Source organism: Mugil cephalus, chromosome 12 (genome assembly GCF_022458985.1).
Source record: "Mugil cephalus isolate CIBA_MC_2020 chromosome 12, CIBA_Mcephalus_1.1, whole genome shotgun sequence".
Classification (NCBI taxonomy): domain Eukaryota; kingdom Metazoa; phylum Chordata; class Actinopteri; order Mugiliformes; family Mugilidae; genus Mugil; species Mugil cephalus.
The window spans coordinates 16,659,317-16,685,769 of NC_061781.1; the positions used below are offsets into that span (position 1 = coordinate 16,659,317).

Here is a 26,453-nt window from a genome sequence, read left to right on the forward strand (position 1 = left end):
GTACAGCTACCAAAGGCAGGCAGCCACAGCTTTACATGAACTATATACTGTCAAGATCACAACAAGTATCTGTAATACTACCATGGTCTACACAAAACCAAACCTACATACCCTCAATGTCAGACTCCAGGTCTGTAACAAGCAGGCGTTTAACACTGACAAACAAGGATTTCCCCAATCTATACTATATGACGTCTGATTCATGATGTGCTCCACCCTTCTTTATCACCATAATCCTCTGCTGCTGTGAGTCGTTAAAACGTTGGATACAGATTTCGTGCTCTGAACATAAATGCCGTTAAAGCAGTTGGTAAAAGTGGAACAGACTGTTTCCTTAGAAGCCACATCCTACTGGAGATCAACAATGAGAGTATGAGTCAGTCTACTAGACTTCCCTCATCTACACCTGTCCTTTCTATTTTCTTCACACATTTGTTTCTTTTTCTAATATGACACCAGATAAACCATGGATATTAAACACAACACCTGTCCATGTTGCCCAGTTGTTCACAGATCAGATGACTCTAACATGTGTTTCAGATGTCAAACTCGGTGATCTGCCGTCGGAGATGCCTGGAGTAAAAAAAAAAAAGAAACAAACAAATTAATTGAATCTGCTGACTTTGTGAATCTTTAAAGATTACAGAAAAATAATATTTAAACACAGCATTACACTGAGACAGAACACACTGAAATAATGAATGTTACAGTTCAAATTTTCAGATGTTCCAAGGAGCAGATAGAATTAAAGCAACTGCAAAACATAACACACCCAGACACATAGTATTCATACCTAGAATGTTTTCATGATACAGACTAAACTCTGAGGGAACAAAAAAGAGTTAAGATACATTTTAACAAGTTAACTGCAATCTTTCCTTTACCTCTTCTCCTCTATCATCACTTGAAGATGTTGGAACAGCGTTTCTTTCTCCTTGTCTGCTATATAATGAAACACCAATAAAAATACAGCAAAAGATTTACATAGCATGAGTAGTATCTATTTGTATGTAGCTGAAATGCATAGAGGGTGACTGTAGTTGGTACCTTAGTAGAGTATTAAGTATTTGTATTAGAGCATCATGAAAGTACCACACTAAGAAGGCTACAATGTTCAGGGAAAGCAGAAGACCAAATAAGGTCCAGGCAGCAGTGCAGGAGCCTGAAGCAACAAAAAACACAAGAATAAAAAAACATTCAGATGAAAATACTGATATAATTAATGTCACTAATTAAACCAGCTTATCTGAACTGCAAGCTACAGTTCTTAATTGTACTTAATTGAGGATCATGTGTGTCCTTAGATACAATAGACGAGTACAGAACATATTCAAAAAATATCAAGAAGGATTTGACAAACTCCACATCCAAATCAAATCTTACCAAAATCCATGTACACGTGGAGCTGACCTCCACCTTTTCTTCCATACAGGTTGACAGCTTCACACAGATAGAGCCCATTCAGATCAGAGGTCTTTCTCACAAACTGCAGAGTTGCACCCTGAACTTTAATATCAGACTTAGGCAAAGACTGACCAGACCTGGAGGAGACAAATGAGACTCTGCATAAAATGGAGACTAACAGAAGAACATGTTAAAACTCATTTCCTTAAACTGTTTAATGTGATGGCAGTCTCTTGTTACAGGTAAGGTATTTTCCCTCTTGCCACGGATATCTTCTGACATTAGCATGCCAGCCAGACACAGCCGACATCACATTACACTGAGACACTATGACTTTGTATTCCAAAACAGAAAAGAACAAAAGGCAGTGGCTAACTCTTTAATCAGTGGTGTCATCACAGCATGCTTACTTGCAGGTACAATCCCATTAGCTAAGCTACATGCATTACATTGAGCTCATATGGTGCTAAGTTGGAAGAAACCTCTTTAAAAAGATGAGGCGGACTTGGGTCATTGGGAGACCCAGTAGGGGGTTTCCAAATTAGGCGCCAGTGATTATAATCTTCTTAAGGCGTCTACTCACTTCAGTTAAGTTCTCCGGACAGATTGATTGTGGGGGAACCGAGTTTACAGGTTTAAACAGAACACAAGGATTGTGATAATTAGAAGCAATGATGTCGGAAAGAAGCTTGGACTTAGCAGCTGTCCCAAACTTCTTTGTTGTGACTAGCTGTCTGAGGCAGGATCTACTCAAAAAGTACAGTAATTACAGGGATACTGTACATCTAAGAATCTACGGTAAATTGAGGACACAGAGGCAAGACGGATTGCAATAAAATGTGATGAAAGACTTCGAATGTGATCATATACCCCTTCATATGACATTTTACCATCTGCTTACTAAATCCAACAAAAAGTCTCATCGTTGACAAAGTTCAAAAGGGTCATGTTACGCTTTCCGCATAATACTGGTTTCATGTTACACCGTTTTATGAGTCATAAAACCTCAAAAACCTCACATTTATGACATTGTTTATAGAGGAAACACCTGGTGCCCGTCAGACTAGACAGTAATCTTACTTTACTGTAAGCAAATATTATCCTGCACCTAAGCTGTTTTTACTGTCTTTAATCCTAAACCCATGGCTTAGTACTGTATTGCTCGTTATCTTTATCGACCCATTTACCTGCCAAAAATATCATCGGGGCAACAAAGAAAAATGTCATACTCGCTACTTGATTCCTCCTCCAAAAAGACTAATATATGTTAAGCTACTACAGTGAAAAAGACTGAAGCTGCTGGAAGATGTTTTTTTTTTTTGGTTATTGGTAAGAAATGTTGACCATGACTCTACTGATCTTAGTAATGTGGAAGTGCACAGTCCTTAGTCAAAACCACACTTGTCGCATATAAAACCTGAAACTGGGATTTCCAAAGTAGGCGCCATTGATTAGAAGTTTCTTAAGGTGTCTGGTCATTTAGAGGGCCCGCCAGGGTCTGCTGTTCTCTTTCCATTGAAGTGATGCCATTATGCCAATGTGTAAACCCTGGCTGACCCATTTACCCACTGTATATTTTTTTTCTCAGCACTCGGTATCTGCGCTCGCTGCAGTTCCTCACAGGAAATACTTTTTATTGGTGCACTTCCACTGCTGGTCAATGTGATAAACTGATGGTAGGGTGATACTGTTGAGCTTCTGCCTGCTCATATTCTGTGAGGCAAAGAAGACCAGCAGCGAGTGTTCAATATCTGCCCTTCAGAGATAGGTCTTTATGGGAGAAGATCAAAACTTGTTTTTGAGCTGAAGCTTCTACAATGATACAGTCTGTCAGGCCTATAGTCAGAATGTAACAGGTAGATAAATCAGCATCAGAGAGAAAAACCCAGGTCGACCCAATCCAACCAGTGACGGCTCGCAGCTTTTCCTCCACATTCGGCATTGCTGCCGCTTACCTCTGCTAGTTTGGTGTGGGTGTGATTGGCCTTTCGCTAAAGGCACAACTGTTTCACCACTATGCAAAGCTTAGGAAAATGACAAAGCAGACAATGCTTCAAGATAAATCATGTAAATACTGCTTGTTTAAGAGGCTGTTATTTAAACTACTGTACCTGCTCCAGACGAAATGTGCCTCTGGGTTGGCGTTGGCTACACATTCATATGAGTTTTCAGAAGGTTGAACAATCGTCACGTTCATGGGTGGGACTGGAAATAAAAATAAAACAGAAACGCAGGGAATGAGCAATGATGTTGCTATTAGCATAGAAACACTAATGATAACAAAAGAAGGTCTAACAAGAATGACGGGAACCTACCCACTCAGATAAGCCGATGACTGCTGTACAAATAACAGCCTGACATGGCTCTCTATTGGCTACTGAGGTACCATGTTTGCTTTTGTCAGAATAGCATACCTGTGTGTTTTAGAAGACACCGTTGAATGTATGAGTCCATTCACTGGTGTGCATTTACAGTGTGTTGCTTTCCTGTCAAACTCACACTTTCCCATGAATTTAATTGAGGTCAAGGTGATCTCACATCTAACAGTGGTACAATTTATACTTCAGCTTGGGTCATGGGGCCTGAAGTTCAGGGCATTGTCCTGTAGATAATGTTTGAAGAACGTCACAGGTGTCAGTGGATTATAGGGGAAATTCCACCAGAAACAAAACACAGTGTGACAAACAACCATCAGAAACACTGTATTTAGGTTATGGTTGTGGCTTCTGACACACTGGGGAAAAAGACAGAGAAAAAAACCTCATGCATGCTCTCCTGTCCACTATAAAGCCTGACCAAATGATTTGAATGGCCTGGCCTCAAAATGAAAATATGAAATTCAAATCTACATCTACCCCACTCCTTTATGAACGCAATGAACATGCACTTTTGGAGGAGAGGGCAGCCAAGCAAGTGGTATGAACTGACTTGACTAATGTCTTGGTTGACCAAGTGAGATAAAAAAGGGCAACACCAAAGTACTAAACATGTCATTACAAATATAGAATTCAGCAGAACTGAGAAACACAGAAATTACATTTCACATTCAGTTTGCGAGATACAAAAAACAAAACTTGCAATCAGCTGGCAGACATGTGGTCTCCCAGGCCCCTTGTCTTAGTCTAGATGTCTTCAACAGTGATGCTGTGTACAAGGGGCGACAGTAGAGGGGTAGAGCGGTAGGTAGATAGAGGTAGAGCGGTCGTCCAATAACCGAAAGGTTGGGGGTTTGATTCTGCCCTATCCCTAGTCTGTCCATTGTTTCCTTGGGAAAGACACTTAACCACCATGTTAGTGGTGGTCGGAGAGGCCTGCAGGTGTAATTACTGAGGTAGTTTACCTCCACCAGGGTGTGACTGTGCGAGCGAATGATTAATGCATTCAATATAGAGCAACTTTGAGTGTCTATGATCAAGTGCTATATGCCATATGTTACTGGAAGCTTTTTAATAGTCTGTTGCATGTGCCCTGTAATTTGCAAACTGATCCAAAATCCTGGTCATATGTCATCTGCAGAGAGTTGGAAACACAGTGGAGTGAAAAAGTGTTTGCACCCTTTCTGATTTCATCTTCTTTTTTTTTTCTTTTTTTTGCATGTCACACCTAAATGTTTCACATCATCAGACACATTTAAATATAAAACACAGATAACACAAGTAAACACAAAATGCAGTTTTTAAAAATCCAAACCTACAAGGACCAGTGAGAAAAATTGTTTGCCCCTCCTGTATAAACATAACTTAACTGTGGTTTTACACCTCAGTTCAGTTTCTCCAGCCACACCTAGGGCTGATTACTGCCACACCTGTTTTCAATCAAGAAATCACTTCAATAGGATCTGCATGACAAAGTGAAGTAGGTCAAAAGATCCTCAACACATCATACTGAGATCCAAAGAAATTCAGGAACAAATGAGTAAGAAAACTGAAATCTATCAGTCTGGAAAAGGTTATAAAGAAATTTATAAGTTTGAGACTCCAGAGCACCACTCCACTCCACTCCAGCCATTAACCACAAATGGAGAAAACATGGAACAGTGATCAACCTTTCCAGGAGTGGCCGGCCGATCAAAATTACCCCAAGACAGCAGCGACAACTCATCCAAGAGGTCACAAAAGAGCACACAACAACTCAGTTACAGTCAGAGTTCATGACTCCACCATAAGAACGAAAATGGGCCAAAATAGGCTGCATGGCAAAGTCCTAAGACCAAAACCAACCAAATTCATAAGAAGTCGGTGTAGGGAAGTATTTTTTTTTACTCACAGTGAACTTGGATGGTCAAAGACAGGACTTGTTCTTCAGGCAGGCCTGTTGTTCTGATGACACACTGAACCAACTGGTTGTTGATTTCCGTGGTAGGGACTCCAAACAGTGAGCTGGTTGTGGTGGTTGTATCGTTGTCATGCTGGGTGGAGTTGGTCGTCACCCTCACTGCCAGGGTATCAGTGAGCCAGGTCACCTCTGAAGGAGGCTTGGAGCCGGCAGCCGTGCAGGTAGCAAGAGAAACTTCTCCAGTACCCAAAGTTAAATTATCACCCTTCAGGCTTGTGACTGGAGGCACTAGAATAGTCACCACACATGAAAAGAGTCAATCTAACGGCTAAAAGGTGAAAACAACACAACATTTTAACTGTAAAGTTTCATCATACCAAGCATGTTCAGAGGTATCTCTGTCTTGTGATTTCCACTGGGGAACAAAGTGAAGATGCACGTGTAGCTGCCTTCATCCTTCAATTGAACATTGGACAACTGTAGAGATCCATTTTTGTCAGAAAAACTCCCAATAAACTCAAATCGATTATCAGGACCATTCACATATTGGGGTCCATCCAATTGGATTGTGTAGAAGTTGTCATTTTTAGGTTTTTCTCTGGTTCTCCTCTGCCATGTAATCTGAGTCAGGGTCTCTGAGGTCTCAATGAGTATGCAGGGTAAGATAGCGGTTCCTCCTTTCACCACTGTTGCGCGTCCACCAATCACCTGGAGGGCTGTAAAATGATAAAATTAATTTGAAGTAGAATGTACTGTATGCTGATAGTATTTAGGTTATTTGTTTCACATTTACCTCCACAATGAACTGAGCATAGCTTTATAGCTCACAATCCTTACTTCATCAGATGTGATTGAATTACATCATGTGATTGAATTATACCTCAGCTTGCATCATGCCTATCCTTGCTGCTTCTTTTGCCAGTTCCTTCTTTTTATGCTTAACATTGACATCAGTGTCAGGAGAACAAGACTCACATGTACACTCTTGTGAAAATAATGTTACTAAACAGTGAGCAGTAATATCTAGACTTCTAAAGGCCTTGCACGAATAGGACGTTGGGTTGAATTATGATACAAATAAACCATCCAATACTGGCACTAAGCCATTAGAACGCACTGTAGTGACACCAATTGGCTCAATAAACAAATATGGAATAGTTAAAACTAAGGAAATATGAGAAATAAATAACATCAACCATCTTGTGACAATACAGTGTTCTGATCTTCTAGACCTGGCTAATGCGTTTGGTTCAGTTCCTCACAGTTTGTTATGGGAAGCTTTTGATTTTGAAGGGAAAGGCGGAACTAAAGCGTCTCAGCGGGTTTCCAGTCGGACCACTTAGAGCGGCGCACACTAAGCGAGTGAAGAAAGGATAAGAGCGCGAAAAACATTTTGATCAAACATTTATCATCCCAACAACTGAAGGTGAGTGAACTTGTTGTGCAGGAGCCGATACGTGAAATGTGAAATGATTTCAGCCCCTTTATTTTCGACATATAAATTTTAAAAGAATCGCATTCAAGCAAGCTGACAGCATCACTATTGAGTTAATATTTAATTCAGTGTTGTGCTTTTGCTTGACTGTGCTATCAGTTTATAGGCAGCAATGATGGTGGACTAGATGATCCAGATGAGGCACAGACAAAAAAATGAAGAGGCAGCTGCAAGTAGAGAGGGATCCAGAGGAGTTAGGTGAAGAGGTCAGTAAAGAAAGTGATGGAACGGAGCAGGAAGAAAGGACAGATGAGTCAGGCAGAAGAACAAATGCAGACTGAGAGACAGGCAGAGAATAGTGCTTCCTCATCTACATGCCCTGAACCAGCAGGTTAGTGATGCTAAAAAACATTTGCTTGTTTGGACATTTGCTCTAATGTATCTGTTGACATTTTGTTTTGTCTTTCTCCAGATATCAGCCAATGTCAGCAAGAAGCACCAGCACAGCCAAAGTAGAAACTGTTTCCAAGGACCTTGATGGGGGGACAGGGGAAGAAGCTTTAAAGTAGCCTGGTATGACATTCATCCTTGGCTGGAGTAATCCAAAATGCTGGACTCGTCGTATTGTTATGCCTGCAGACATTTCAGCCCCTCTAACAGCCAAGAGACAGTTTTTAACTGGAAAAAGGCAACATACAATGAGGGAGGATTTGCAGTTCATTCACGTCTGAGCACCAATTTCTTAGTTTACAAAAGTTACAAATTATTATGTTGCTGTTTTTCCGTCAATGTTTTATTTAACTACTCAATTTAAATTGTTGACATTGTGAACTCTGTCTTATTTACTGTCTTATTTATCTCTTGTCTGAATGAAGCCTTCAGGCTTTGGCTCCTGGGTTGTATGTGCCCCTCTAACACAAAAGCCGGCCCCAACCCGGCCTCCCCATTAAAAGTGGTCTAGAACTGCCACTGGCTGAGAGCCAAACAGCGAGGTGCCTCAGTTACCTTTTATCTTGCAAAAGATATGGTATCATTCAAGACAGTAGAAAATGAGGGGTTCAAACACCTCATTCTCCAACACTCCCATGCCGCGCCTCTAATCTGAATGCTGAGAAGATATTGTTTGGTTTTCATTTTTCTATTTAAGATCGTTAACGGCAATGGTTTTAAAGTATACAGTACATTTATTGAGCAACATGCTCTCAGGGCAGTATGTTCAGTTCTCTTTATGTACCACAGTATCCTCAAGAATGCTTGCAAGTTAGATCAGTGACACTTCTCATTTTCTTTTCAGTTATCTGTGTGATACCTGAGAACACTGAAGGGACGCTTATTTTCCCTAGAGTAACACTTGAACACAGTTACACCAGACATCAATCTAAACTGTAACCAGGTCATGGGTGACTGATCTTTAGACTATCTATACTCCCACCATCTTCAGTGTAGTTGTGTACGTGGCTCCATGTGAGCCTCAGAGGCTTTGAGTTACAAGTTTAATAAGTTATGAGCAGTACGTTACGATATCAACAGACACACACACACACACACACGGGCACTTTGCATCCAAGATAAGAGATTTTCTGTTATCTTGCTGTAGAAGGTGGTAAATCAACCCAAAACATCATGAGGTCAGAGCTGCCAGACATTGAGGACATTTACAGCCAGCGCTGCAGGAAAGAGGCACAATGGATCCTTTCTGACTCCAGCCACTCCATCTTCAGACTTTTTAAACTCCCACCATCTTTAGCCGTTTCCTGATATTTACATACACACACATAGTATTCTGCTTTATTTCTATTCTATACATTTTATTGTATTTTGTTACATATTTTCATCCTGTTTATTCTATTTGCTCCTCTGATGTTGATTCGGTGCTAAGTACCAATAATTTAATTGCTGGTAATATTTGAGGCAGAGTTACATAGTACATTTGAATGCTCCACCATAAATAGTTTCTGATATGTTAAAAAAAAAAAAAGAAAAATAATCTAAATGAGCTGTTTTTAAGTCTGTTGTTCCCGTTTTTCAAATTACTCCATGCCATTTTGATTCTTCTCTAAACCACGAGTCAGCAAAACACACGCACATGAAACCAAACCCAAGGAAAGACCGTACCGCTGCGTGATGGGGAAAAGTTAAAATCATTTTGTAGCTAGTTAAGAAAAACATATGGTGAGTCAAGTAACGCCAACCATCACTGTCGTAAAAACAGTCACGCGTTAACCCAAAATCCAGATGGACAACGGAACGAAGTAGCAGATGTTATTACTCACATCTCACTGCGCCATAATAGCGTTTGAGTCTCTTATTAACCTTACTACCTGCATACTGAGGTTAATACGTGACGTCTTATTTGCTATAAATGGCCAAAATGGTGCTGAAGCTAAATTCCCATTGTTCTCTGCAGGTAATAGTTTCTGTTGCACCTGAGTAAACACGAAGCAAGAACGACGAAAAACAGTTTACCTTCGGTGTTTCTGCTCATCAGTGTAACTGACAGCACCAGCAGTAGTTTACAACTCACGGAGATTTCACGGTTCAGAAAAACGTTGCCCATAAAGGGCACACAAAAAAGACGTGGCTCCATCCATTCGATCGGAGACTGCGACTCACGGGAACAGCGCAAACTGACGTCTCTCTCCCCCGAGACACAGCAAGCTCAAACCGTGGCATGGGCAACTAGGTCAGGCATTTCCGGTGACACTCCCAGATGCCGAGGCCGAGGCCGAGGCCACTGAATTCTTCTTTGGCGTCTACTTCTGTGCATGGCCAAAATGCAAAAAATTCTGGTTCAGATTTTAAAAAGCCGTTTTCCTTCATAGGTTACCTATGATGAACTGAGCTCATAGCAGTAGATAGATATTCCTCCTCTGTCCTATCTGTTCCTGGTGCTGCCTGCTGATGAGGATCTCAGTAGAAATGCTCTGCTCAGTGCAGACTCTCTCTCTCTCTGCGATTCGTCCTGCTTGGATCTCCAGTGAACCATGTGACAATTTTTTAATTAAGCAATATTACCGAGAGGGTGTGCTTTAACGTCATCTGAGCACCGAATAAATACCTGGTTGAAGGTCAAACATATTTACATGCATGCACAAGAAAAATAAAATATTTACATTTGAAGACAAAAATCCTGAAGTTCCTGGTAAAGTAAAAATAAACACAACACAGTCATCATGAAAACACAGTGAGGAAGCTGCTGCAAGTCAGAAACTGAAACAACCTTCAAGAGATTAAATTAAAACTTCATATTGACATAATTACCAGTAAATTAAATTATACTAACTGAATTCTACTCAGTTATTTTACTTTTACTTATTAATGTCTTCAGGTGATGGTTTTAAATATAAACATGGTTTTGTCTTTTGAAAGAAGAGTTGTGTAGACTTGGTCTGTATGCACCACATCAAAGCTGAGGTCTTATTATTATACTGTATCACCAACTAACCACTAAACCTCATGAACACTCAAACATTTTTCGTGGCCATATAGGTGAAGGTAGGTATAGGTGAAGAACATGACTCAACATTATAAAAAAAATGATCAAAGTCAAAAGAAAAAGTAAACTTTGTCAATTGTGTGCAACAGGAAGGAAATCTTTTTTCAATGGACCAAAGTGCAACAACTTAAACAGAACGTACATGTCAGCACATCTGACACACACATATATACATATACATACATGTATAAATAATATAAGCTAAGGCACATGGCAATTGCCAGGACACAGTGCAGACACCGTACCACACAGTGATGCAACTAGTCAGGATGTTCTTATAAAATGTCACAATATACAAACAGCCCTCCACAATCATCTTTGGACACATACTTATTTATAAAACATTTTTTATACAAAATAAGCAACCTGAGAAGTAAGAAGGATTGGACACTTTGGCTACAAAAATAAAATGTTTTTATTGTAAAACAAGATGTGATTTGTCCACCACCAACTGGAGGAAGATGGTACTGCAACCCCATCATCCAGCATATGCTTTACTTCAGACTCCAACGCCCTGAGAGAGGCGAATATGTGGGCTACTCACTCTCTCTCTGGCCTTTTCTCTTTCTTGTGTACCTTATAATCTTCTGCTATTATCAGAACTTAAAGCTGACATACCCACATTTACTTTCTATACATTCATTTAGCACAAACACAGTACTTTACAAGTTTCCTCATGTACTAGACTCATATCTTTAGTTTGTCATCTTCCCTTACACAACACAACACCTGTCCATGTTCTCTGTCCAACTCTTCACTGATCAGATGATCCTCAAACATTTGCTTCAGATTCTCTCATTTTTAGCTGTCAGAGGTTCCTGCAGTGAAAAAAAGAAGAAACAAATTATTTAAATCTCAAGGATCTAAGCAGATTACAGAAAGAATATTTCAAAATTACACTGAAACTGAACACCAAAAAAATGAATGTTACAGTTAAATTTTTCAGATCAAAAAGCAGATACAACTAAAGCTACAACAGCAAAACATAACACATCCAGACACGTGGTATTCATGCATAAAATGTTTTAAACTCTAAGGGAACAAAGGGCTAAGATACATTTTACCAAATTAACTGTAATCTCTCCTTTACCTCTTCTCCGCCGTCATTGCTTGGAGGAGATGTTGGGACAGTGTTTTTTACTGCTTCTCTGCTACATAATGAAACACAAATAAATATGAAGCGAAAGATTTACACAGCATGGCCAGTATGTATTTGTATGTTAAGCTTAAATGCATAGAGGGTGACTGTAATTGGTACCATAGAAGAGTATTCTTGTGTTTATGAAGGTACCACACTGAGGCTACAATGTTCAGGGAAAGCAGAAGACCAAATAAGGTTCAGGCAGCAGTGCAGGAGCCTAGAGCAACAAAAAACACCCAAGAATTAAAAAACATTCAGATGAAAATACTGATATAATTAATGTCACTAATTAAACCAGCTTATCTGAAGGTTTTATTTCTCAGTTCAGGCTACAGTTATTAACTGTACTTTGGGTACATTTTTGTCTTGTTTTCTATATTACAGACTAGATTTAGTGACTAATGCTGCATTCACACACTGGGCCTCAGGATGTAAACGTTCCTGTACAGACAGTTACTGAAACACAAAAAGCTCCTGAAACTTAGAAGAACAGAACCTTCACAAGACGGAGCCTGTTTAAGGTTTGAAAGAGTTGAGTTCAGAGGTGCCCTTAATGATGGATGCGTAGCCATTTGTGCTTATAGGGCTGTCACGATATCAGATTTTCACTTCAGTATTACTGTGGACAAAAAATGTCATGACAACGATATCAGTCAGCATTTCACTTATTCGTTTCTGATACAGGAGCTGTATGAACAGCACACCATTTCATACAGAGCACCACACAAGCCGAGATCTGTCAATCTACACAGTAGGACCCAGAACTGAAGAAACTACTCGGATCAGTGGCGAAACGTCTTCAAGAAATTCTACAAGTCCAGCTTATTCGATTTTCTTGCGCTATTTGAGTCTGTGTTTAATTTGAGCAGATTAATATTGAATGCAAAATGATAATAATAATGTATATTTATAAATAGCACTAGGTTGACTTTAATATAGATACACATAGTAGGTAGGGTGTCTCTACTTAATCTCTCCATCAGTTTGGGATCCTTGGCCTGAAAAACCTTGAACATCCCTGATTTACATATCATATGCACATTTTGAACACAATGTTGAACATATTTTCAAGTCATTAAGTCCTTAGATACTGACGTCATCATTTTGAGGATCATGTGTGTCCTTAGATACAACAGACGAGTCCAGAAAATATTCAAAAAATATCAAGAAGAATTTGACAAACTCCACATCCAAATCAAATCTTACCAAAATCCATATACACGTGGATCTGACCTCCACCTTTTCTTCCATACGGGTTGACAGCTTCACACTGATAGAGCCCATTCAGATTAGAGGTCTTCCTCAAAAACTGCAGAGTTGCACCCTGAACTTTAATATCAGACTCAGGCAAAGACTGATCAGACCTGGAGGAGACAAATGAGGCTCTGCATAAAATGGACATAGACAAAGACTAAAAGATAAAAGAAAATGAAAAGAATGTTATTAGCTCTTAATTGATTGTTTGTCTTGTATTGTTATGTTCCTTATTGGTTAAAAGCACACTGAACACACATCTGTGAAGCTCATGTAGAAAACATGTTAAATCAAATTTCTTTAATCTAAAATAACCAACTCTTTTTGCTCAGCTGCTGGTTACAACTAATATAATACATTTTAATTGGGAGTTCTGGTGTTGTGCTCAGTTTATCCTACTCTGTTTCCTTACTCTCAATACTTAGCACTGGGAATATTACAGTACAGACAATGAGTTGATGTAGACAAAGTTGATGTAGACAAAGCAGAAAATGCTCTGAGATAAATCATGTAAACACTGCTTGTTTAAGAGAGTCTTAACTGATGGCTGCTATTTAAATTACTGTACCTGCTCCAGGTGAAATGTGCCTCTGGGTTGGCGTTGGCCACACATTCATACGAGTTTTCAGAACGTTGAACAATTGTCATATCCATTGGTGGGACTGGAAACAAAAAAAAAAAGAAGAACAGGAAAATGACTTTTTGAGCTGTGAAGTTGTGTTGGATGTGTTAAAACGGATATTTGTTCTCTGTATCAAACCCATCCCTTTGCGCACACAGATCAAATGTGCACTTTTGGAGAAGACGGCAAACAAGGTGTCAGTTTGTCAGGTTTTGTTGACTCATAGTTTGTCCATCAAGAAGATAAGATGCTAAATACAAAAAGTAAAGCTATCAGCTAAAGAAGCACTTTGATCTACAAGGCTTCTTCTCTTAGTCTAGATGTCGTCATTTTGTCCTGACTCATGCCTTTTTTTTCTCACTTAGTATAGAACAACCAGGTGGAGTAACACAATGAAGGAAACAAACAAATCAAAGCAAAAGTTAAGCAATATTTGTAAGCAATCCCATATCTTGTTTTATTTGTGTAGTCCTGGATGTAAAGCAAATTTAACTACTTAAAAACATAGAAATCAATAAGAATTCGGTGTAAATATTTTTTTTACTCACAGTGAACTTGGATGGTCAAAGGCAGGACTTGTTCTTCAGGCAGGCCTGTTGTTGTGATGACACACTGAACTGACTGGTTGTTGATTTCTGTGGTAGGGACTCCAAACAGTGAGCTGGTTGTGGTCGTTGTACCGTTGTCATGCTGGGTGGAGTTGGTCGTCACCCTCACTGCCACGGTACCAGTGAGCCAGGTCACCTCTGAAGGAGGCTTGGAGCCGGCAGCCGTGCAGGTAGCAAGGGAAACTTCTCCAGTACCCAAAGTTAAATGATTACCCTTCAGGCTTGTGACTGGAGGCACTAGAATAGTCACCACACATGAAAAGAGTCAATCTAAGGGTAAAAGGTGAAAACAACACAACATTTTAACTGTAAAGTTTCATCATACCAAGCAGGTTCAGAGGTATCTCTGTCTTGTGATTTCCACTGGGGAACAAAGTGAAGATGCACGTGTAGCTGCCTTCATCCTTCAATTGAACATTGGACAACTGTAGAGATCCATTTCTGTCAGAAAAACTCCCAATAAACTCAAATCGATTATCAGGTCCGTTAACATATTGGGGTCCATCCAAGTTGATTGTGTAGAAGTTGTCAGTTTTAGGTTTTTCTCTGGTTCTCCTCTGCCATGTAATCTGAGTCAGGGTCTCTGAGGTCTCAATGAGTCTGCAGGGTAAGATAGCGGTCCCTCCTTTCACCACTGTTGTGCTTCCACCAATCACCTGGAGGGCTGTAGAGGACAGGATATGTTATTAGTTCTTTTGCTGTAATATCTTGATGACTGTTTGCTGCGGCCGTTGGAATCAAAGGTTGCGCACGACGAAAGCACCTTAGTAAACACATTTGGTCTCAATTACAGCATTTGCAAGAAAGTCTATGAGAAAGCACGGATCATGAGTCTTCCTGGAACGTGGCTTGACACTGAATGGACTATAATCAGTGAAAAGAAAAGTCAACTGCTCTGGTCCTTGTTCATGCATTGAGAAGCCATTTGAGAGATAACAAACGTGTGTCCCCAAGTCATAAGGCGCACACAACAAACAGCACCGTTAGTGGTTCTGAAACAGCGTTATTGATCAGCTGGCTACCTGTTAAAATATTCTACTGCGCCGCAAAGAATCCATACTGAGCATGTAACTGAGATTGGATCTGAAATGAGGTGTGAACACAGGTACTTAATGTCAGCCACTTCCAAACAGGTTTCCTAGGTTGGATGTTAATGGAAAATCTAACAACTGACAGTTTAAAAAATGCCACAGTGAGAAACTGCTCATGCCTCATTACTTACTTGCTCAAGTTGAGCAGCTGAAGTAGACTAATAATTGACATAGCGCTGATTTTTGGGAAAATAAATATGCAAGCGCATTCCCACATATTGGTATTAAAAGCTGCAAGTAGAGAGGGATCCAGAGGAGTTAGGTGAAGAGGTCAGTAAAGAAAGTGATGGAACAGAGCAGGAAGAAAGGACAGATGAGTCAGGCAGAAGAACAAATGCAGACTGAGAGACAGGCAGAGAATAGCGCTTCCTCATCTACATGCACTGAACCAGCAGGTTAGTGATGCTAAAAGAACATTTGCTTGTTTGGACATTTGCTCTAGTGTATCTGTTGACATTTTGTTTTGTCTTTCTCCAGATATCAGCCAATGTCAGCAAGAAGCACCAGCACAGCCAAAGTAGAAACTGTTTCCAAGGACCTTGATGGGGGGACAGGGGAAGAAGCTTTAAAGTAGCCTGGTATGACATTCATCCTTGGCTGGAGTAATCCAAAATGCTGGACTCGTCGTATTGTTATGCCTGCAGACATTTCAGCCCCTCTAACAGCCAAGAGACAGTTTTTAACTGGAAAAAGGCAACATACAATGAGGGAGGATTTGCAGTTCATTCACGTCTGAGCACCAATTTCTTAGTTTACAAAATTACAAATTATTATGTTGCTGTTTTTCCGTCAGTGTTTTATTTAACTACTCAATTTAAATTGTTGACATTGTGAACTCTGTCTTATTTACTGTCTTATTTATCTCTTGTCTGAATGAACCATTCAGGCTTTGGCTCCTGGGTTGTATGTGCCCCTCTAACACAAAAGCCGGCCCCAACCCGGCCTCCCCATTAAAAGTGGTCTAGAACTGCCACTGGCTGAGAGCCAAACAGCGAGGTGCCCCAGTTACCTTTTATCTTGCAAAAGATATGGTATCATTCAAGACAGTAGAAAATGAGGGGTTCAAACACCTCCTTCTCCAACATTCCCATGCCACGCCTCTACTCTGAATGCTGAGAAGATATTGTCTGGTTTTCATTTTTCTATTTAAGATCGTTAACGGCAATGGTTTTAAAGTATACAGTACATTTATTGAGCAACATGCTCTCAGGGCAGTATGTTCAGTTCTCTTTATGTACCACAGTATCCTCAAAAATGCTTGCAAGTTAGATCAGTGACACTTTTCATTTTCTTTTCAGTTATCTGTGTGATACCTGAGAACACTGAAGGGACGCTTATTTTCCCTAGAGTAACACTTGAACACGGTTACACCAGACATCAATCTAAACTGTAACCAGGTCATGGGTGACTGATCTTTAGACTATCTATACTCCCACCATCTTCAGTGTAGTTGTGTACGTGGCTCCATGTGAGCCTCAGAGGCTTTGAGTTACAAGTTTAATAAGTTATGAGCAGTACGTTACGATAGCAACAGATCAGAGGCTTTGAGTTACAAGTTTAATAAGTTATGAGCAGTACGTTACGATAGCAACAGACACACACACACACACGGGCACTTTGCATCCAAGATAAGAGATTTTCTGTTATCTTGCTGTAGAAGGTGGTAAATCAACCCAAAACATCACCAGGTCAGAGCTGCCAGACATTGAGGACATTTACAGCCAGCGCTGCAGGAAAGAGGCACAATGGATCCTTTCTGACTCCAGTCACTCCATCAGACTATTCATACTCCCACCATCTTTAGCTGTTTCCTGATATTTACATACACACATACACTACTGTGCTTTATTTCTATTCTATACATTTTATTGTATTTTGTTACATATTTTCATCCTGTTTATTCTATTTGCTCCTCTGATGTTGATTCGGTGCTAAGTACCAAGAATTTAATTGCTGGTAATATTTGAGGCAGAGTTACATAGTACATTTGAATGCTCCACCATAAATAGTTTCTGATATGTTAAAAAAATAATAATCTAAATGAGCTGTTTTTAAGTCTGTTGTTCCCGTTTTTCAAACTACTCCATGCCATTTTGATTCTTCTCTAAACCACGAGTCAGCAAAACACACGCACATAAAACCAAACCCAAGGAAAGACCGTACCGCTGCGTGATGGGGAAAAGTTAAAATCATTTTGTAGCTAGTTAAGAAAAACATATGGTAAGTCAAGTAACGCCAACCATCACTGTCGTAAAAACAGTCACGCGTTAACCCAAAATCCAAATACAGACAACGGAACGAAGTAGCAGATGTTACTACTCACATCTCACTGCGCCATAATAGCGTTTGAGTCTCTTATTACCCTTACTACCTGCATACTGAGGTTAATACGTGACGTCTTATTTGCTATAAATGACCAAAATGGTGCTGAAGCTAAATTCCCATTGTTCTCTGCAGGTAATAGTTTCTGTTGCACCTGAGTAAACACGAAGCAAGAACGACGAAAAACAGTTTACCTTCGGTGTTTCTGCTCATCAGTGTAACTGACAGCACCAGCAGTAGTTTACAACTCACGGTGATTTCACGTTTCAGGAAAATTTTGCCCATAAAGGGCACACAAAAAAGACGTGGCTCCATCCATTCGATCGGAGACTGCGACTCACGGGAACAGCGCAAACTGACGTCTCTCCCCCGAGACACAGCAAGCTCAAACCGTGGCATGGGCAACTAGATGAGGCATTTCCGGTGATACTCCCGGATGCCGAGGCCGAGGCCACTGAATTCTTCTTGGGCGTCTACTTCTGTGCATGGCCAAAATGCAAAAAATTCTGGTTCAGATTTTAAAAAGCCGTTTTCCTTCATAGGTTACCTATGATGAACTGAGCTCATAGCAGTAGATAGATATTCCTCCTCTGTCCTATCTATTCCTGGTGCTGCCTGCTGATGAGGATCTCAGTAGAAATGCTCTGCTCAGGGCAGACTCTCTCTCTCTCTCTGCGGTTCGTCCTGCTTGGATCTCCAGTGAACCATGTGACAATTTTTTAATTAAGCAATATTACCCGAGAGGGTGTGCTTTAACGTCATCTGATCACCTAATAAATATCTGGTTGAAGGTCAAACATATTTACATGCATGCACAAGAAAAATAAAATATTTACATTTGAAGACAAAAATCCTGAAGTTCCTGGTAAAGTAAAAATAAACACAACAGACAGTCATCATGAAAACTCAGTGAGGAAGCTGCTGCAAGTCAGAAACTGAAACAACCTTCAAGAGATTAAATTAAAACTTCATATCGACATAATTACCAGTAAATTAAATTATACTAACTGAATTCTACTCAGTTATTTTACTTTTACTATTAATGTCTTAAGGTGATGGTTTTAAATATAAACATGGTTTTGTCTTTTGAAAGAAGAGTTGTGTAGACTTGGTCTGTATGCACCACATCAAAGCTGAGGTCTTATTATTATACTGTATCACCAACTAACCACTAAACCTCATGAACACTCAAACATTTTTCGTGGCCATGTAGGTGAAGGTCTAACCAAGACTCAGAATCAGATGAATGTGATAATCCACATAATTATGAGATATGTTGTCTCATAAGGAGAGAATAATTAAAGGATTCAGAATTATGAAACAATGTCTGCAGCTGTGGCTGGAGTCATTATGTTTTCATGTTTGTCGCCTTCTTTTGAATCCAGTGTCTCAGGAACCAGGAACGTCTTGAGGGAATGGACTTGAAATGATCAGACTTCAAAGGTCACAAGTCGCTGTGACATGACTCAACATTATAATGTTGAAAGTTAAAAGTCAAAGTAACTTTATTGTCAATTCTGACTTATGTGCAACAGGATGGAAATCTTTCCTCAACGGACTTAAGTGCAACAACTTATACACAGAGCTGTGTGATGGCTTGGTCACCTGTAATGCAGAGGGCTTTGCAATGCAGACGCCGTACCACACAGTGATGCAACTAGTCAGGAAGTTCTTATAAAATGTCACAATATACAAACAGCCCTCCATAATCATCTTTGGACACATACTTATTTATAAAACATTTTTTATACAAAATAAGCAACCTGAGAAGTAAGAAGAATTGGACACTTTGGCTTCAAAAATAAAATGTTTCTATTGTAAAACAGGATGTGATTTGTCCACCACCAACTGGAGGAAGATGGTACTGCAACCCCGTCATCCAGCATGTGCTTTACTTCAGACTCCAACGCCCTGAGAGAGGTGAAGATGTGGGCTACTCACTCTCTCTCTGGCCTTTTCTCTTTCTTGTGTACCTTATAATCTTCTGCTATTATCAGAACTTAAAGCTGACATATCCACATTTACTTTCTATACATTCATTTAGCACAGCAATACTTTACAAGTTTCCTCATGTACAGGTGCTGGCCAGTAACCATGAATATCATCAAAAACTTGATTTATCTCAGTAATTCCATTCAAAAAATGAAATTTGTATACTGTATACTTTCCTTCCACACATAGTGATATATTTCAAGTGTTTATTCATTTTCATTTTTATTATTACAACTGACAGCTAATGAAAACACCAAATTCAGTATCTCAGAAAATTAGAATATTCTGAAAAGGCTCAATATAGAAGACACCTGGTGCCACACTAATCAGCTGATTAACTCAAAACACCTGCAAAGGCCTTTAAAAGGTTCCTCAGTCTTGTTCTGAAGGCTCCACAATCATGGGGAAGACTTCTGACTTAACAGTTGTCCAAAAGACGACCATTGACACCTTGTACAAGGAGGGCAAGACACAAAAGTTGATTGCTAAAGAAGCTGGCTGTTCGCAGAGCTCTGTGTCCAAGCACATTAACAGACAGGCGAAGGGATGGAAAAAATGTGGTAGAAAAAAGTGTACAAGCTCTAGGGATAACCGCACCCTGCAGAGAATTGTGACGACAAACCCATTCAAAAATGTGGGGAGATCCACAAAGAGTGGACTGCAGCTGGAGTCAGCGCTTCAAGAACCACCACGAAGAGACGCATGAAAGACATGGGATTCAGCTGTCGCATTCCGTGTGTCAAGCCACTCTTGAACAAGAAACAGCGTAAGAAGCGTTTCGCCTGGGCCAAGGATAAAAAGGACTGGACTGCTGCTGAGTGGTCCAAAGTTATGTTTTCTGATGAAAGCAAATTTTGCATTTCCTTTGGAAATCAAGGACCCAGAGTCTGGAGGAAGAGCGGAGAAGCACAGAATCCACGTTGCATGAGGTCCAGTGTAAAGTTTCCACCGTCAGTGATGGTGTGGGGTGCCATGTCATCTGCCGGTGTTGGCCCACTCTGTTTCCTGAGGTCCAAGGTCAATGCAGCTGTCTACCAGGAAGTTTTAGAGCACTTCATGCTTCCTGCTGCTGACCAACTTTATGGAGATGCAGATTTCACTTTTCAACAGGACTTGGCACCTGCACACAGTGCCAAAACCACCAGTACCTGGTTCAAGGACCATGGTATCCCTGTCCTTGATTGGCCAGCAAACTCGCCTGACCTTAACCCCATAAGAAAATCTATGGGGTATTGTGAAGCGGAAGATGCAATGCGCTAGACCCAACAATGCAGAGGAGCTGAATACGACTATCAGAGCAACCTGGGCTCTCATAACACCTGAGCAGTGCCACAGACTGATCGAGTCCATGCCACGCCGCATTAATGCAGTGATTGAGGCAAAAGGAGCCCCGACTAAGTATTGAGTGCTATACATGCGCATGCTTTTCATGTTCATTCTTTTCAGTTGGCCAACATTTCTAAAAAAAAAACATTTTTTTTCATTGGCCTTTTCAATATTCTAATTTTTTGAGATGCCAAATTTGGAGTTTTCATTAGTTGTCACTTATAAATATCAAAATTAAAAGAAATAAACATTGGAAATACATCGGTCTGTGTGCATTGCATGAATATAATGTACAAATTTCACTTTTTGAATGGAATTACTGAGATAAATCAAGTTTTTGATGATATTCTAAGTTACTGGCCAGCACCTGTACTTGGCTCATATCTTTAGTTTGTCATCTTCCCTTACACAACACAACACCTGTCCATGTTCTCTGTCCAACTCTTCACTGATCAGATGATCCTCAAACATTTGATTTTGATTCTCTCATTTTAAACTGCCAAACTCTTGTCAGTCTCGTTGCTTCTGCAACTTTCTATCAGTGATTCCTGCAGTGAAAAAAAGAAGAAACAAATTATTTAAATCTCAAGGATCTCAGCATATTACAGAAAGAAATATTAAAAAAACAGTTCAAATTTTCAGATCAAAAAGCAGATACAACTAAAGCTACAACTGCAAAACATAACACACCCAGACACGTGGTATTCATGCATAAAATGTTTTAAACTCTGAGGGAACAAAGGGCTAAGATACATTTTACCAAATTAACTGTAATCTCTCCTTTACCTCTTCTCCGCCGTCATTGCTTGGAGGAGATGTTGGAACAGTGTTTTTTTCTGCATGTGTCCCTGCTTCTCTGCTACACAAATAAATATGAAGCGAAAGGTTTACATAGCATGACCAGTATGTATTTGTATGTTAAGCTTAAATGCATAGAGGGTGACTGTAGTTGGTACCTTAGTAGAGTATTAAGTATTTGTATTAAAGTATCACGCAAGTACCACACTGAGGCTACAATGTTCAGGGAAAGCAGAAGACTAAATAAGGTCCAGCCAGCAGTGCAGGAGCCTAGAGCAACAAAAAACACAAGAATAAAAAAACATTCAGATGAAAATACTGATATAATTAATGTCACTAATTAAACCAGCGTATCTGAAGGTTTTATTTCTCAGTTCAGGCTACAGTTATTAACTGTACTTTGGGTACATTTTTGTCTTGTCTTCTATGTTACAGACTACATTTAATGACTAATGCTGCATTCACACACTGGGCCTCAGGATGTAAACGTTCCTGTACAGACAGTTACTGAAACACAAAAAGCTCCTGAAACATGAACTTAGAAGAACAGAACATTTCACAAGACGGAGCCTGTTTAAGGTTTGAAAGAGTTGAGTTCAGAGGTGCCCTTAATGATGGATGCGTAGCCATTTGTGCTTATAGGGCTGTCACGATATCAGATTTTCATATTCGTTTCTGATACAGGAGCTGTATGAACAGCACACCATTTCACACAGAGCACCACACAAGCCGAGATCTGTCAATCTACACAGTAGGACCCAGAACTGAAGAAACTACTCGGATCAGTGGCGAAACGTCTTCAAGAAATTCTACAAGTCCAGCTTATTCGATTTTCTTGCGCTATTTGAGTCTGTGTTTAATTTGAGCAGATTAATATTGAATGCAAAATGATAATAATAATGTATATTTATAAATAGCACTAGGTTGACTTTAATATAGATACATATAGTAGGTAGGGTGTCTCTACTTAATCTCTCCATCAGTTTGGGGTCCTTGGCCTGAAAAACATTGAACACCCCTGATTTACATACCATATGCACATTTTGAACACAATGTTGAACATATTTTCAAGTCATTAAGTCCTTAGATACTGACGTCATCATTTTGAGGATCATGTGTGTCCTTAGATACAATAGACGAGTCCAGAAAATATTCCAAAAATATCAAGAAGGATTTGACAAACTCCACATCCAAATCAAATCTTACCAAAATCCATGTACACGTGGAGCTGACCTCCACTTTTTCTTCCATACGGGTTGACAGCTTCACACTGATAGAACCCATTCAGATCAGAGGTCTTCCTCACAAACTGCAGAGTTGCACCCTGAACTTTAATATCAGACTCAGGCAAAGACTGATCAGACCTGGAGGAGACAAACGAGGCTCTGCATAAAATGGACAAAGACTAAAAGATAAAAGAAAATGAAAAGAATGTTATTAGCTCTTAATTGATTGTTTGTCTTGTATTATTATGTTCCTTATTGGTTAAAAGCACACTGAACACACATCTGTAAAGCTCATGTAGAAAACATGTTAAATCAAATTTCTTTAATCTAAAATAACCAACTCTTCTTGCTCTGCTGCTGGTTACAACTAATATAATACATTTTAATAGGGAGTTCTGGTGTTGTGCTCAGTTTATCCTACTCTGTTTCCGTACTCTCAATACTTAGCACTTGGAATATTACAGTACAGACAATGAGTTGATGTAGACAAAGCAGAAAATGCTCTGAGATAAATCATGTAAACACTGCTTGTTTAAGAGAGCCTTAACTGATGGCTGCTATTTAAACTACTGTACCTGCTCCAGGTGAAATATGCCTCTGGGTTGGCGTTGGCCACACATTCATATGAGTTTTCAGAACGTTGAACAATCTTCACGTCTATGGGTGGGACTGGAAACAAAAAAAAGAACAGGAAAATTACTTTTTGAGCTGTGATGTTGTGTTGGATGTGTTAATACTGATATTTGTTCTCTGTATCAAACCCATCCCTTTGCGCACACAGATCAAATGTGCACTTTTGGAGAAGACGGCAAACAAGGTGTCAGTTTGTCAGGTTTTGTTGACTCATAGTTTGTCCATCAAGAAGATAAGATGCTAAATACAAAAAGCAAAGCTATCAGCTAAGGAAGCACTTTGGTCTACAAGGCTTTTTGTCTTAGTCTAGATGTCGTCATTTTGTCCCATGCCTTTTTTTTTCCACCTAGTCTAGAACAACCAGGTGGAGTAACACAATGAAGAAAACAAACAGATCACGCGGAAAGAAATCCTCAAATATTAAGCAAAAGTTAATCAATATTTGTAAGCACTGCCACATCTTGTTTTATTTGTGTAGTCCTGGATGTAAAGTAAATTTAACTACTTAAAAAACATAGAAATCAATAAGAATTCGGTGTAAATATTTTTTTTACTCACAGTGAACTTGGATGGTCAAAGGCAGGACTTGTTCTTCAAGCAGGCCTGTTGTTCTGATGACACACTGAACCAACTGGTTGTTGATTTCTGTGGTAGGGACTCCAAACAGTGAGCTGGTTGTGGTCGTTGTACCGTTGTCATGCTGGATGGAGTTGGTCATCACCCTCACTGCCAGGGTACCAGTGAGCCAGGTCACCTCTGAAGGAGGCTTGGAGCCGGCAGCCGTGCAGGTAGCAAGAGAAACTTCTCCAGTACCCAAAGTTAAATGATTACCCTTCAGGCTTGTGACTGGAGGCACTAGAATAGTCACCACACATGAAAAGAGTCAATCTAAGGGTAAAAGGTGAAAACAACACAACATTTTAACTGTAAAGTTTCATCATACCAAGCAGGTTCAGAGGTATCTCTGTCTTGTGATTTCCACTGGGGAACAAAGTGAAGATGCAGGTGTAGCTGCCTTCATCCTTCAATTGAACATTGGACAACTGTAGAGATCCAGTTTTGTCAGAAAAACTCCCAATAAACTCAAATCGATTATCAGGTCCATTAACATATTGGGGTCCATCCGATTGGAGTGTGTAGAAGTTGTCATTTTTAGGTTTTTCTCTGGTTCTCCTCTGCCATGTAATCTGAGTCAGGGTTTCCGAGGTCTCAATGAGTTTGCAGGGTAAGATAGCGGTCCCTCCTTTCACCACTGTTGCGCGTCCACCAATCACCTGGAGGGCTGTAAAATGATAAAATTAATTTGAAGTAGAATGTATTGTATGCTGATAGTATTTAGGTTATTTGTTTCACATTTACCTCCACAATGAACTGAGCATAGCTTTATAGCTCACAATCCTTACTTCATCAGATGTGATTGAATTACATCATGTGATTGAATTATACCTCAGCTTGCATCATGCTTGCTGCTTCTTTTGCCAGTTCCTTCTTTTTATGCTTAACATTGACATCAGTGTCAGGAGAACAAGACTCACATGTACACTCTTGTGAAAATAATGTTACTAAACAGTGAGCAGTAATATCTAGACTTTTAAAGGCCTTGCACGAATAGGACGTTGGGTTGAATTATCATACAAATAAACCATCCAATACTGGCACTAAGCCATTAGAACGTACTGTAGTGACACCAATTGGCTCAATAAACAAATATGGAACAGTTAAAACTAAGGAAATATGAGAAATAAATAACATCAACCATCTTGTGACAATACAGTGTTCTGATCTTCTAGACCTGGCTAATGCATTTGGTTCAGTTCCTCACAGTTTGTTATGGGAAGCTTTTGATTTTGAAGGGAAAGGCGGAACTAAAGTGTCTCAGCGGGTTTCCAGTCGGACCACTTAGAGCGGCGCACACTAAGCGAGTGAAGATCAAATCACATTTCGATCAAACAACATGACAACTGAAGGTGAGTGAACTTGTTGTGCAGGAGCCGATACGTGAAATGTGAAATGATTTCAGCCCCTTTATTTTCGACATATAAATTTTAAAAGAATCGCTAGTACATTATAATATTCATTCAAGCAAGCTGACAGCATCACTATTGAGTTAATATTTAATTCAGTGTTGTGCTTTTGCTTGACTGTGCTATCAGTTTATAGGCAGCAATGATGGTGGACTAGATGATCCAGATGAGGCACAGACAGAAAATGAAGAGGCAGCTGCAAGTAGAGAGGGATCCAGAGGAGTTAGGTGAAGAGGTCAACAATGAAAGTGATGGAACAGAGCAGGAAGAAAGGACAGATGAGTCAGGCAGAAGAACAAATGCAGACTGAGAGACAGGCAGAGAATAGTGCTTCCTCATCTACATGCCCTGAACCAGCAGGTTAGTGATGCTAAAAAACATTTGCTTGTTTGGACATTTGCTCTAATGTATCTGTTGACATTTTGTTTTGTCTTTCTCCAGATATCAGCCAATGTCAGCAAGAAGCACCAGCACAGCCAAAGTAGAAACTGTTTCCAAGGACCTTGATGGGGGGACAGGGGAAGAAGCTTTAAAGTAGCCTGGTATGACATTCATCCTTGGCTGGAGTAATCCAAAATGCTGGACTCGTCGTATTGTTATGCCTGCAGACATTTCAGCCCCTCTAACAGCCAAGAGACAGTTTTTAACTGGAAAAAGGCAACATACAATGAGGGAGGATTTGCAGTTCATTCACGTCTGAGCACCAATTTCTTAGTTTACAAAAGTTACAAATTATTATGTTGCTGTTTTTCCGTCAATGTTTTATTTAACTACTCAATTTAAATTGTTGACATTGTGAACTCTGT

The 26,453-nt window shown here is 39.8% G+C and overlaps 3 protein-coding genes and 2 long non-coding RNA genes across 9 annotated transcripts in view; 2 read left to right on the top strand and 3 right to left on the bottom strand.

Moving 5' to 3' along the window:
* Positions 1-6: 6 nt before the first annotated feature.
* Positions 7-10,254, bottom strand: LOC125017640 (nectin-4-like). Its single transcript, XM_047601039.1, has 8 exons — positions 9,581-10,254; positions 6,057-6,395; positions 5,671-5,967; positions 3,516-3,609; positions 1,384-1,541; positions 1,048-1,162; positions 885-942; positions 7-573 (listed from the first exon to the last, which is right to left on the bottom strand). Exons 1-8 carry the CDS (start codon positions 9,699-9,701, stop codon positions 544-546), a joined length of 1,212 nt encoding a protein of 403 aa, XP_047456995.1. The 5' UTR covers positions 9,702-10,254; the 3' UTR covers positions 7-543.
* On the top strand, positions 6,478-7,945 carry LOC125017658. Of its 2 annotated transcripts, XR_007113861.1 has the most exons (3): positions 6,478-7,105; positions 7,274-7,505; positions 7,587-7,945. It is a non-coding gene; the product is annotated as an uncharacterized LOC125017658 (long non-coding RNA). The 2 variants fall into 2 exon arrangements; XR_007113860.1 differs by lacking the exon at positions 6,478-7,105 and having other exon boundaries at positions 7,114-7,505.
* Positions 10,255-11,009: 755 nt separating the features above from the next.
* Positions 11,010-19,820, bottom strand: LOC125017646 (nectin-1-like). Of its 2 annotated transcripts, XM_047601052.1 has the most exons (8): positions 17,843-19,820; positions 14,561-14,899; positions 14,176-14,472; positions 13,574-13,667; positions 12,958-13,115; positions 11,869-11,968; positions 11,701-11,761; positions 11,010-11,428 (listed from the first exon to the last, which is right to left on the bottom strand). In XM_047601052.1, exons 1-6 carry the CDS (start codon positions 18,045-18,047, stop codon positions 11,949-11,951), a joined length of 1,113 nt encoding a protein of 370 aa, XP_047457008.1. In that variant the 5' UTR covers positions 18,048-19,820; the 3' UTR covers positions 11,010-11,428; positions 11,701-11,761; positions 11,869-11,948. The 2 variants fall into 2 exon arrangements, with proteins under 2 accessions (XP_047457008.1, XP_047457009.1); XM_047601053.1 differs by lacking the exons at positions 11,701-11,761; positions 11,869-11,968.
* Positions 19,821-21,233: 1,413 nt separating this feature from the next.
* The window catches only part of LOC125017638 (nectin-1-like), a 28,582-nt gene continuing 23,362 nt past the window's right edge, over positions 21,234-26,453 (bottom strand). The window contains exons 2-8 of one of the 2 annotated variants that reach the window (XM_047601034.1): positions 24,567-24,905; positions 24,182-24,478; positions 23,566-23,659; positions 22,971-23,128; positions 21,923-22,034; positions 21,753-21,825; positions 21,234-21,514 (exon numbers count right to left, since the gene is read on the bottom strand). In XM_047601034.1, coding sequence (XP_047456990.1) covers positions 21,458-21,514; positions 21,753-21,825; positions 21,923-22,034; positions 22,971-23,128; positions 23,566-23,659; positions 24,182-24,478; positions 24,567-24,905 — 1,130 coding nt within the window. In that variant the 3' untranslated portion in view covers positions 21,234-21,457. The remainder of the gene's footprint in view (positions 21,515-21,752; positions 21,826-21,922; positions 22,035-22,970; positions 23,129-23,565; positions 23,660-24,181; positions 24,479-24,566; positions 24,906-26,453) is intronic. The other variant, XM_047601033.1, reaches the window with a different exon arrangement.
* Positions 24,934-26,447, top strand: LOC125017657. 2 transcript variants are annotated; one of them, XR_007113859.1, is made up of 3 exons: positions 24,934-25,590; positions 25,777-26,007; positions 26,089-26,447. It is a non-coding gene; the product is annotated as an uncharacterized LOC125017657 (long non-coding RNA). The 2 variants fall into 2 exon arrangements; XR_007113858.1 differs by lacking the exon at positions 24,934-25,590 and having other exon boundaries at positions 25,599-26,007.